General features: G+C 45.5%; 1 protein-coding gene across 1 annotated transcript; it reads left to right on the top strand.

The window, feature by feature from the left end:
* The first annotated feature begins 35 nt into the window (after nt 1–35).
* Nucleotides 36–12,726, top strand: LOC121934559 (N-acetylglucosamine-6-sulfatase-like). Its single transcript, XM_042475147.1, has 13 exons — nt 36–450; nt 1,785–1,844; nt 2,292–2,495; nt 2,660–2,725; nt 4,124–4,222; nt 5,277–5,441; nt 6,335–6,417; nt 6,784–6,902; nt 8,330–8,433; nt 8,908–9,009; nt 9,145–9,255; nt 10,660–10,767; nt 11,080–12,726. The coding sequence occupies exons 1-13, from the start codon at nt 184–186 to the stop codon at nt 11,221–11,223; spliced, it is 1,632 nt and encodes a 543-aa protein (XP_042331081.1). The 5' UTR covers nt 36–183; the 3' UTR covers nt 11,224–12,726.

The raw sequence follows: 12,726 nt of genomic DNA on the forward strand, positions 1-12,726 counted from the left end.
ACTTTTTGCAAAGCGACAAAAAGGGGGGAAGTGTTGCAACCGAGGCGCCTGGGTGCATCCCAGTGCAATGGCTCCAGAGCTTCCCCATCCCAAGCCTGGCTTGGTTTAGCCTTTTTGAAAGCCTCCTCTTGGGCCGGAGGAAGGGGAGGACCAAGGCCAGCAGGTGGGGTTTGCAGGCATCATATGACCCAGGGGAAAGTGGCACTTCCTGGACTCTTGCCTTGGCACCTTTCTTTGCAAAGCATCCCCAGAGCAGCTGGTGGCCAAGGAGAAGCAGGGCCAGAGGGGCAGCTCTTGCTCTCCAGGGAGATGGGCAGCCGAGGGCTCCTGCTGGCCCCTGGCCTTTGGCTCCTGCTGCTGCTGGCCCTTGGGCTCACAGAGGCCACCAAGGGCAGGGACAACATCCTCCTCTTCCTCGCCGATGACCAGGACCTCCAGCTCGGAGGGATGGTAAGCCAAGGAAGCCCAGGGAGCCTTGGCAACAGCTTGGGCAACCGTTGGCTTTCAGCGTTTGCAACACTTGCATACTGCTTTAATTTATCTTCTGCAACACTTGCATACCACTTTTAATTAGCTTTTGAAATACTTGCATACTTCTGTTATTTATCCTTTGGAGGTATACCACTTTTATTGAGCTTTGAAACACTTGCATGTCACTTTTATTTTATCTTTTGAAACACTTGTATACCACTTTTATTCAGCTTTTGCAACGGATGCATACCACTTTTATGTGTAGAAACATTTATATACCATTTTTATTTATCTTTTAAAACACTTGTGTCTCACTTTTTATTTCTCTGTTGAAAGACTTGCATGCCACTTTCATTTATCCTTTCTAACACTTGTATGTCCCTTTCATTTATCTTTTGAAACCTCTGTATACCGCTTTTCCAAGCAAATCCTTTTGGAGCTCAGCTCTTTTCTAGTATGAAGAATGACTATATTACGTCTCTATAGAATATGCAAGGCTTTCCTCTTCAAAAACTCAGCCTCCATAGCCTGGGTTAATCTAGTTGGTTCCTTTGTAAAATTGCAATAGGCGTCTTCAAATCAACAATTAACCCTATTTCCCAGAATGGAAATTAAAGTGATAGTTTGCTGGGAGGAAAAATGCCATCTGCAAAGTGACCCTTGTTCTGTATATTGTAGTCAGAGGCAGAAATGACAAAGAAAGGGGTGGAAGTCATGGGACTTTCATGCTCCTCTGGATCATGTGTCAATGCTGTCATTGTGTGCCTTCAAGTCGTTTCCAACTTATGACACCTCTAAGGCGGAACTATCAAGGGGCTTTCTCAGCAACATGCTTTCCAATGAGGCTGAGAGAGTCTAGTTTCCCAGAGACCACACTAGTTGGGTAAAGTGGGGATTCGAACTCGGGTCTCCCAGAGTCCTAGTCCGACACTCAAATCACTGCAATGTGCTGGCTCTCTTACAAGTCAGTTACTCCTAATGTCTGAACACGTTTAAGGATTTTTAAGGATTTTTGTACCAGATTTCCTCAGCTGGAAGGCCAGAAGCTTGGAAGGGCTTCACCCAGACCTTTCCTTCACTTCTGGGAATGAAGCCCACAAATGGCCTGTAATTCATTTGCTGGAGGGATCTGTATTCCCATGTACAGAGCAGGGAATAGTCTATATTTTTCAAACCACACTTTCTTCACTCTGGCTCTAAGCAATGCTTCTGCAAATCCCTGCGGCGTTGGGCAGTGGAGCTATTGATATGTTTTGCCACTTGCTTTTCAAGGCTTCAGCCTGATCTGACTGTTGGTTTCTTTTGATTTTCAGACACCTCTAAAGAAGACACAGTCCCTGATCGGTCAGTTGGGTGCCTCTTTTGCCAACGCGGTACGTTTCCCCGATAACGCCACTCGGAATTGCTTTGCGGAGTTTGTTATTCTGGAACAGACTTGGTTGACCGCCAAAGCTACACTCACTTCCAAACCCTGGTCATTCAGGTGTTTTGGACTTCAGCTCCCAGAATCCCTGACCATTGGCCAAGATGGCTGAGGCTTTTGGGAGATGAGGCCCCCAAACACCTGGAAGACAAAGGTTTGGAAATGACTGTCCTAGATGTTGGTGGACTCTAGCTCCCATCATGCTTGACCATTGGCCATGCTGACTGGAACTGATGGGGTCTACCTCACACCTTTTAGCCTTTCCATGTTAAAATGGTTCTCCAATTTGGACATGAGTGCATCCACTTTTGGTTTAGGGAGGTGACTGGAACAGCCCCAAAGGATGGAAGAAGTATTAATCTGGGGACGAGAAATGTACTGACCTCTTGGCTTTCAGTTTGCAGTCACTCCGCTGTGTTGCCCCAGTCGCAGCAGCATCTTGACCGGTTGCTATCCTCACAACCATCTGGTGAGGAACAACTCCTTGGAGGGCAACTGCAGCAGCCCAGTCTGGCAGAAGTTTCAGGAGCCCTATACCTTCCCGGTTTATTTGCAGAAGCAAGGCTACCAGACCTTCTATGCCGGCAAATACCTCAACCAGGTAAAGAGGGAAACCTGCAGCTACCTGGCTGCAATAATGCATAAATAAGTGATGCATATGTGTCTTTCTGTTTCTCTCTTTCTCCCATGCCCTCAGTCATACCTCACCTCTTATATTCACACCATTACTTTCTGCATTTTAACTTGCATTCTCTTCTTTTGCAGTATGGAGACCCTAAAGCAGGAGGCGTTCAGCACATCCCCTTGGGCTGGACCTATTGGCTTGGCCTGGTGAGTTACAGACCTTAATCCTCTCTTCTAGGTTTACAGTGGAAAAGATCATGTGAGATCAATATTTAATGAAGAATCAGGGACTTAGAAGAGACTAAAGTTCCCAGAATCTCCCCATCAATGAGGGATTCTGGCAGTTGTGGTCCAAACAGTTATTTTCTCAAGCTCTGCTAGAAATGTTGGAAATTGTCTTATACTCCACATTCACTGGGTTTAGGGGCACAGGGCCCTCGTGAAAGTGACAAAATTGCAAATAAACAACTATTCTTTTCTTTTCTTTTTACCTGAGAAAATACCTCTCCAGGAATCTATGGTGCGTTACAGACTGCCCAAAACGGGCAGTCTCGCGCCGCTGCCAGTTGCAGTGCAGAGGAGCCCCAGCATCCAAACCACGCGACTCCTCCGCGCTGCAAATAATAAGCACCAAAATGGCACTTCTCTTTGCGGCGTGGATATGACGCCACGAGGTGCCAATGGCGCACTCGCAGCGTCATATGTGCTGCGTGACGTGCGGATGCAGCGCGTCCGCTACATAAAGATGGTGGGCCCCGTGTGGAACAGGCGCCACCATTTTGTATGGACTTGGTCTGTATTAGGGTTAGGGGTGTCTGGAAGGGACGCCCTTTCTAACCCTAATACGGACCCAGTCCGTACTTTATGCCCATCTGTAACGGGCCTATAGGTCCTCCATTGCAACTCTATAGCCAGCATCAGGCAGACACTGACCACAGCATTGCACTGGAGGACTTGCAAATGCCTAGAGAAGTGTTTTCTCTGGGAATATCTAGATGCTGCAGTGTGACTCTATGGTCAATTTCTGGCAGAGTTGCGCTGGAGGACTTAGAGATTCCTAGAGGTAACGTATTAATTAAATCCGTGAATGGTCAAATCCAAAAAAGTCAAAGCCGCAAATGTGAGGGGCCAACTGTACTGTTTTTCAGCCTAGCTCAGTCTTATTTTATACTGGCTTAGACAATTTGTCCAGATAGTTCAGTCTTTCCACTTACAGTGCATCTGGTTGCTGTGTTTATGACTTATGGCAACCCTAAGATGAACCTGTCTCAGGATTTTCTGGGGCTGAAAGTGTGTGACTTGCCCAATGTCACTCAATGGAGTTTCCATGGCTGAGAGGGGATTTGAACCCTGGTTTCTGGAGTCATACTCCAACATTCGGACCACTATGTCACATTAGCTCTCAGGTATGGACCTACACTGTAGAAATAATGCACTTTGACAGCACTTTGCCATGGCTCCATCCTACAGAATCCTGGCATTTGTCGTTTAATCTGGCGTCAGTGCTCTTTGGCACAATCTCCCACTGGGAGAAAAGCAGGCTAGAAATCGAATCAAGTAAAAAATAAATTAAACTTATAAGAACCTTTGTGCATGTTGTCATAGGTGGGGAATTCCAAATATTACAACTACACCCTTTCTGCCAACGGACGCGAGGAGAAGCACGGGGACCTATACGAAGAGGATTATCTCACGGACCTCATTGTAAGTCCTTCTATGCCATCTTTCTTTTAGGCTTTGAGATAGAATGGTACGGATAGACATGGAGTCCCACCATCAAAAGTAATGGTTATTTAAGGGGTTTTTGAGGCGTATTTTACAGTTACAAGGAAGAGAGTACCAAAAAGCATGTTGAAAGCAGAAAATATTAAGGAGACAAGCTCCATGTGCTCTGAGATGCCAACTGTTTATTCCTTTTCTAAAAACATATTTTCCTTCTTCCTTACACCTTGTATCAGTGGCCATTGTTCCACAGAAAACCCTAACCAAGCTATTATGCAGCCTTGAATTTCATTTTGACGAAGGAGACCCTCGTTTTTATCAGTAGCACAGCGATAACTCATTTATGAATTTGCCTTTGTTCAATAACAAAAAGTTATCTTTCTTTTCCTGCTGCCAGAGTAGTACCTCTCTCAAAGCACTGTTCGTTTCAAGGCTGACTATCATCCTTGACTGCTTTTTAAAACGTCTGCAAGGTTGTTTGGCAGTTTACGTAGTTGTAAATTTCCATTACAGCTATATGTCTCCAATGCACATACATACTGAGTCTCCTTTATCCTTGGGACAAGAAGTGTTTTGGATTTTGGACTATTTGCATATATATGTATAATGAGAGACCTTGGAGATGGGACCCAAGTCTAAATATGAAATGCATTTGTTTCATATACACCTTATAAACATAACCTGAAGGATACTTTGGGGCGAGATAAACCTCATTTAGATCCCCAGATTAAAAATGGAAAGCAGGGGTATAAAACCCAGGACTTTCATGTTTGTTTGTTTTTAAATCCATCTGGAGGTGGCTTTAATGTAGCATATAGTGCTCATTCCTACCCCTTTCTGCATCTCTCTGTGTATACTATATACAAGGGATTAGAAAAGAATGGTGCAAAACTGAATAAGAACAGCTTTCCTCCATTCTTTTTGAATCACCATACACACACATTCCCATAGCATTAATGTCTGGGTCACTCTGCATCATCTCCCCTTACCTGCCTCTTTCTCTGCCCACTCCACCTCCCATCATCCCCTATTGCAGACCAACCGGAGCCTGACGTTCCTGCAGAAGCTTTCCCGCCCTCCGTTTCTCATGGTGCTGGCCCCTCCGGCCGCTCACTCCCCATGGACTGCCGCCCCCCACTACAAGTCGGCCTACAGCAACGTCAAAGCACCCCGAAATGGGAGCTTCAACGTCCATGGGAAGGTAGGTACCTTCACAGTTCTGGATGTGGAATCGACTGTTCCACCGGATAGCCATGTGCCAACTTCTGGGCCGATGCCTTTGTCCTTTTCCAGGACCAATGCAAAGTCCTAGCATCTGAGGAAGTAGACTGAAGCCTATGAAAGCTCGTGCTGTCAAGTTGTTTCTATCAGTTAGTCTCAAAGGTGCTACATGATACATACTGATTCTACAGACTAACATGGCTATATCTTTGAAAGTCCTAGCTATAGCTGCAGCAAGGATTGGGAGTCTCCATCCAGTGGCTTCAATGGTGCCCACAGAGGTTCCCATCTAAAGTCTCCTCCATTAGTTCTGCACCACTTCCAGACCCTACCTTTTCTCATGTCAGTAGAGAGTGCAATCCTCCTCTTACTTCCAACCACTTATTGCAGATTCCTCCTTGTGTATCTTGCAGATATCTTCCCTATATACTGTATTGCAGATACTTTTCCCTTCCTTCTATAGGGAAATCAGGGACAGAGCAAAGTTGCCCACGAACACAGCCAGCATTCCCAGAAGCTAAATGAATCCTAAGGCCAGGGAACATGGAGTTGTGAAGTCCCCTTTGGGGTCTCTCCATCCAATGGTTTGGCTGGGGACCCAGGGATTTCAGGGGCATTGCCACAGTCCATAGCTTCACACAGTGGGATCAGGGGAGAATCTCACACACCCACATGGCCACATCTTTTTTCTATTTGTACTTTATAAAAATAGTAGATCATAATGAAGTTTTTCAAAGGTAAGTGGGACAACAAGGTTGGTGAGATAATACTGGGAAAGGCCTGCCAGACCTCCCTTACCTGCAAAATCGATATGTGCCTCTGAGCTATTTGGGGTCTGTGGGTCGACCCTTCATGAAGCTCTTCCTTTTCTAGGACAAGCACTGGTTGATACGGCAAGCGAAGTCCCCTATGTCCAACACATCCATTGAGTTCCTGGACAATGTCTACAGACAACGGTAAAAAGGGGTCTGGAATGGGAATGATGAATTGTGGGGCCCCACTTATCTGATGTGTTAGGGACCAGAAAGTTAATAGCTAATTTGTTTTAACGCATAAACTGCTTTTGGTCCCATATTGGGAGAAAGATGAATTACCAGTATAAATGAAATAAGCAAGCAAGCCTGAGAAGAGTCAAGGGGCAATCTCATCCAGGACTTTGCTCATACAATAGCCATCTAGTTGCCAATGGGAATCCCACAGTTGGGCTGAACTCTATCCCAAATATGTATGTGGTGTGACCAACAATACAAACTTGTGTCACAGTTTTTAGGCATGTTTGTGGGGAGATCTGAGTTTTACTTGACCCCTTTCTCTGATTCCAGGTGGCAGACCCTGTTGTCTGTGGATGACATGGTAGAGAAGGTGATGCTTGAACTAAAGTCGCTTGGCCTGCTAGACAGCACATATGTCTTCTATACATCAGATCATGGGTACCACACCGGTGAGTCAAAGCCTACTGCCATTAAGAGACCTTATGTGCAAACTGGAAGGGAAAGAGGATGGAGGGATAACTCCTGTGTCTTTTTCCTAAGAGTATTGGAAGAACACACAAGGGATCATCAAGTCCAGAGCTGGGCAGAAATCAGGATCATTTTGCAGATCTCTGTGTGACTTGCAGTAGTAGATTAGTAAGGATTTCTTGATTCTGGGTTTATCAGGAGAGCCAATGTGATATAATGGTGTGCTCAGTTCAGTTCATCTTTATTATGGTCATAGACCAGCACAAACATAGTGGTCTGAGTGCTGGACTAGGGCTTTGAGAGGTCAGGGTTCAAATCCCCACTCAGTTGTTTACTCAGTAATCTTGAGTAAGTCACACTCTTAGCCTTAGAGGAAGGCAAGAGCAAACCTCCTCTGAACAAATCTTGCCAAGAAAACCCTGCTATGGGTTGGCCTTAGGGTCACCACAAACTGGGAATGACTTGAAGACACTCAGCAATGGTTTAATAGGAACAGCAGAAGGAAATACATTTTCCCTAGGTCACTATATTACTTTATATTGCAGTTCTTAAGTGTCTAACCCATTCAGGTCCCAGCCAAACCAGATTCTGTGCTTACCAAAATGAAGCAAAGTCGCATGCAAGTAGCAGGATAATGTGCAGTTGATTTGTGATGCACCGTGGTTATGTTGATGCAAAATTAAAATGACAAATGGAAAGAAAGCTTACACATGTGCCTCTGGAGTTAGAATTTAGGGACATAGCTGTGTTTATGGTGCATCTGAGGAAGGAGACAAAGTTTATGAAAGCTTATGCAACAACCTTTTATGCACAGTTAGTTTTGAAGATGCTATAAGATCCCTTTGCATGTGCCTCTGCTGATGCAGACCAAAATTCATCGATTTCTCTGGACTGGCATGCTTCTCCTTCCCTAAGATGAGACCTAAGAAATGCCTTTCCACTGGAATATTGCAAAGTCTCTTCTCATTTCTAGAAATGGCAAGAAACTGGGAAGTGAATTGCCCTCCTTGCAAATCAAGGCTTCAATGTTCCCATTTGGAGTGTGGGGCACTGAGCTCAGATTTTTCCCATGGGAGAACAGGACGAAACATCCTTCGCTCAAAAGGGTGTGTGATAAACTGATTTAGCCAAGCAGCCATAAAGTGTTTCTTTCAAAATAATTGCTTAGCACTTGTTAAGCTGTGTGAGAAGCCAGCACATTTTCTAAGCTACAATTATCCACTGTGCTAAGTTATAGTAAAGTGTACTGATTCATCTGATTCATGTTCTCCAAGGATGCTGTGTTGGTTACTGTGACAACTCAATTCCTCACTTTCCATGTTCTTCCACTCCCAGGCTTTGTACAGATGGTAGTTATTAAAAGCTAAATATCAACAGCAGACACCTTTTCTTTTTTGAACTCTGCCAGGTCAGTTTTCTCTGCCCATCGACAAGCGGCAGCTTTATGAGTTCGACATCCGGGTGCCTTTGCTGGTGAGAGGCCCTGGCATCAAAGCAAACCAGACACATCTGGTCAGTGAACTTTTCTCTTCCTTCCATGCTCCCCTGTGTATTGGGGGATGTAAAGGATATTTGCAGTTGTTCACATTGAGACTGACACAAGGTTTTTCATCCTTTGGCAAGAGGCAAAACACTAGTGTGTGTGTGTTGGGGTTTGATGGGTTTTGCAAAATCAAAGCAATAAAAAGTAGTTTGCACAAAACATTAGTGGCCACCTGGACACTGATACTTATAGCCAAGGAACTCTCTCCAAACCCAAGGATTATAAGTAGCATGTCAGAGAGCAAACTGGTATTTTTGAATCCTTCACCCTGTTTAATAGATTTATCCATTTTAGTAGTGCTTCTCATGTCAAAAAGTGTCTCAAGTCAGTGATGTTTTGAGGAAGGCAGCCTGAGGTTTTGTCTTAAGATGGAGAAGCCATAGCACTAAACTAGATAATCCGGACAACCCCCATTAACTCTTTCTTCTACTCTCTCCCTTTAGGAACCTATTCTCAATATTGACCTGGGACCCACCTTCCTGGACATTGCTGGGGTTAACATATCTCTTACTCCCATGGATGGACAGTCCTTCTTGCCCCTCCTGGTAATAACAACTGGGATGATGGAAGGATGTGGAGCAACATTTGCCACCAAACAACTCCAAGCCAGCAAGTTTGGAGAGCATGGCAGACAGATGTGGGTACAGGATTCCTCTTGAAATGTGTTTTCTTTGCTTTAGGTGAACAAGACGCACAGCAGTGGCTGGCGGTCAGATTTCCTGGTGCAATACACAGGAGAAGGGTGCAGTGGCAAAGACCCACATTGTCCTGCCTTGGGACCTGGAGTGTCAGTAAGTGCTTTCATGGGGCATCTCTGACCAGAGCTGAGTGCATCCTCTGCACTTCTAACAAATATTCAGGTTCTTCAACAAACAGAGGGATTCAGTGGCTTAATGATTAAGACGCCACTTCTGATGATCGGAAGATCAGAAGGTTGGCAGTTTGAGGCCCAGGTGGCACATGATGGGCGTGAGCTCCTGTCACTAGTACCAGCTTCTGCCAACCTAGCAGTTCAAAAGCATGCAAATGCAAGTAGATAAGTACTGCAACTTAAGAGGTAAGATGATGGCAGCTTTTCAAATGATAGCATCCTGGCCTCCCAGTTCCCCATACGCATCCAAGATTTCATGGAGGAACACTAAGATAAAAATGTCATAAATAAACATTGCCCCAGCTTGGCTTCTGAACAGAGGCTGCTTTCTGTAGCAGAAACACACAGCCATCCTCTGCTGTTGTCAGAAATGTAGTACTGCAGATAGGCATTATGCATAAGTTGTGGCCGCCTCTGTTCCTGTCTGTCTCCGCGGGGGAATTTTGCTCTGAGACTTGTTGGGTCCAGTATTTGCCTATGCAAAGAGGATGTGCTTTTAGCCCTTCTTGTTATTTTCCTTTTCATAAAGGCCCATTCAGGCTCAAAACAGCTTCCTGCAAAGTGGAGGGAAGCCATGTATTTGGCCCTCCTTCGTGCTCTCACTCTCCTTCCTCATTGATCCAGATGGTCTCCCAACCTCAGGTGCCATGCTCATAATGGCCATTGTGCGTTTTAGAAATGCTATCTTTTCCCCAGAACAACGCACTCAAAGGAGGGATGGTGTGAAATCTACCCTCTTAATCAGACACACTTTCAAGGGTTTGGTAGGGAAGAAAGTGGAGTTTATGTTTTATGGGGTCTTCCTATTTTCCCAGTGGCTTCCACTTTCTTGAGCATTATCATCTTTTCCAAAGAGTCATGTCATCTCATGATGTGTCCAAAATACCATAGCCTCAAAATTTAGTCCTTTTGGCTTCTAAGGACAGGGGCTTTTTTGACCTAATCTTTTTTTATTTTTGCAAAACTTGGATACTTCTGTGTGTCCTCTTGTTTCTCAGTGGCCACACTTTTGCTCCATTTTGTTGTTGGCACTTACTAGTGACATTCACTACTAAAGGGATTGATGCATGTAGTCTTGGGTTGATAATACAGTGTGCCCTCGTTCCGGACCCCCACTCCACATAAGGCAAATCCTGTGTGTGCTCATGCCCCATTCATTTGAATGGGGTACGCCCCCATGGTGCATGCCCCATTCACCTTATTAGGGCTTGCCATCCGTGTGACCTCAAGTCTGCGTATGGTGAGCTCGCGTATGGTGCATGCACACTGTACATGTGTATAAATTTCTCTCTTCTACTCCACTTCTTTTTTATTTTTTTGACAGCAATGCTTCCCTGACTGTGTTTGTGAGGATGCCTTCAATAATACCTATGCCTGCGTGCGCACATTGAACCCCATCAATTTACAGTACTGTGAATTTGCTGATGCACAGGTAAGTTTGGACCCATTCTGCTCTGCCTGTGAGGCCCCTCAAAATGTGGTAGTTTTTTCTTAATGTTGGACAGTGTACCCATTGTAAGATAAATTGCTACTCCTTGAGGCTTCTACAAGAAGCAATTCACCTTTTTAGGAGGTGGTGGGTGAGGAAAAGGGGGCAATCCAGGGAGGCTGGAGCCTTCAGCCCCAGGGCATCATTTGCAGACAATTTGGTCTTCTACTCTTTAGGGTGGACTCCTGTTCTTCCCCATGTAGGAGGAAGATTCTTCCTCTCTCCCCTTCCCACACCACCTCTTTTCTGTTTCAGGATTTCGTAGAAGTCTACAATCTGACTTCAGATCCACACCAGCTCCTTAATGTGGCCAAAACTGTAGACCCTTCGCTGTTGGAGCAGATGAACCAGAGGCTGATTAAGTTCCAGGCTTGTTCAGGCGCCAGCTGCCGATCCTAGGGACCCCAGAGGCATCTCTTTCTCACTGACTGCCAAGGAACCCCAAAGAGTCTGGTCTGGATCTCACCATGACCGCAGCCTCACCTCCTCCTTTCTCCACTCTTGGGCTGATTTTCATGTCCTGGATCCCACAACTTTAATGCCCTGGTCGCCAGCTACTTTTGATGGGAGGGATAAGTTGACGAAAGAGTGAGAAGAAGGATTAGATGGGATGCCAAGTTTCTAGAGCAATGATTCCCAGATATGGGACCCCAGAAGTTGTTGGACTTCAGGTCCCAGCAGCCAATGATCAGGGATTGTACTGTTTGTAATCCAACAGGATCTGGGGATTCAGACTGGGAACCATCGCACTATACACTTTTGCCATGAAAAATCCTAGATATCAAGTTCCACTGACTTGTATTTTGGGGCTCACGTATACCTCTCATTTGCCTCTCATGGGGGCTGGCCATTAGCAGGTCAAATTTCACTTCTCAGGGTGGGGCAGGTCTGGCCCAAAAGGCATCAGTTGCTGACCTCCTACTCCAAGGCAGAATACAGACCAGGATCTACTGCATCTCTGGAGGAATTGCAAGGACCTCTGAAGCCCATTCTTTGAACAGTAGCAACAACAATATGGACTGAGGTCTTTGCATGGATGGACTCACTGAGTTCAGCTAAGTCCTGCTACTGGAAACAAATTCCTGGGTTCCACCTTCTTTGATTTGAAGTGTGTGTCTTTCGTACCATTCTCCAACTGATGAATGTAGGGGTCAATTAAAACAACACACAAATGCACATGAAAAACTTGGATCTTATACCTTTCAAGTCGGCAGAGATGCAAGATGCCAGTCTGCCTGAGCCAGGAGGGCATGTGCTCCATCTTACCCAATATCTCACCCTGAATAGTCCTCGGAGCAAGACATTTCTAGTGATCTGGTGGGATGCATTCACCACAGGGGTAGGGTTGAGTTGGCAGTGTTTTGGGGCATATTTGAAGTGGTGCCTGATCCAGTAGGAATTCATCCCAACTCATGGGAAGGCCAGTCCTACTTGAAGTATGCCAACCTTGCTCTGAATGGTGTGCCATGGCCAGATGGGCAAGATTACCTCTCTTTCCTTCTCTGGCCCTACCCTGGATGTGGAAAGGGATTCATTTCCCCGTTTAGTCACTAATCTGTGCACAATAACTTTGTCATAGCCTCCTTTTTCTCTTGCTGAAACTATTGCACAAATGTTGTGTCTTGTAACTCCACTGTCCACTTAGAAGGTTTGCTTCCGTTAGCCCAGGGATTCCCAAACTTCAGTCCTGCAGGTACTTTGGACTTCAATTCCCAGAAGGTCCCAGCCAACTTGGCCAATAAAGTCTGAGAGCTACAGACCAAAAAATCTGGAGGAACAAAGTTTGGGAACCACAGAATTGGCCCATAGTGGCTCTGGCAGCTGCTATGTTGCCCTGACTGTGCGTCTCTCTCCTTTAGTACTGTGAAAAGAAATGGAATAAAGGACTTGTTTGTTAGGAAA

This window comes from Sceloporus undulatus, chromosome 6 (assembly GCF_019175285.1).
Source record: "Sceloporus undulatus isolate JIND9_A2432 ecotype Alabama chromosome 6, SceUnd_v1.1, whole genome shotgun sequence".
Lineage (NCBI taxonomy): Eukaryota > Metazoa > Chordata > Lepidosauria > Squamata > Phrynosomatidae > Sceloporus > Sceloporus undulatus.

Coding starts and splice junctions, on each gene's coding strand:
- LOC121934559 (XM_042475147.1), top strand. CDS start 184: ATGACCCAGGGGAAAGTGGCACTTCCTGGACTCTTGCCTTGGCACCTT. Junction 5,442..6,334: donor GCTTCAACGTCCATGGGAAG/GTAGGTACCTTC, acceptor TTCCTTTTCTAG/GACAAGCACTGGTTGATACG. Junction 9,010..9,144: donor AGTCCTTCTTGCCCCTCCTG/GTAATAACAACT, acceptor TCTTTGCTTTAG/GTGAACAAGACGCACAGCAG.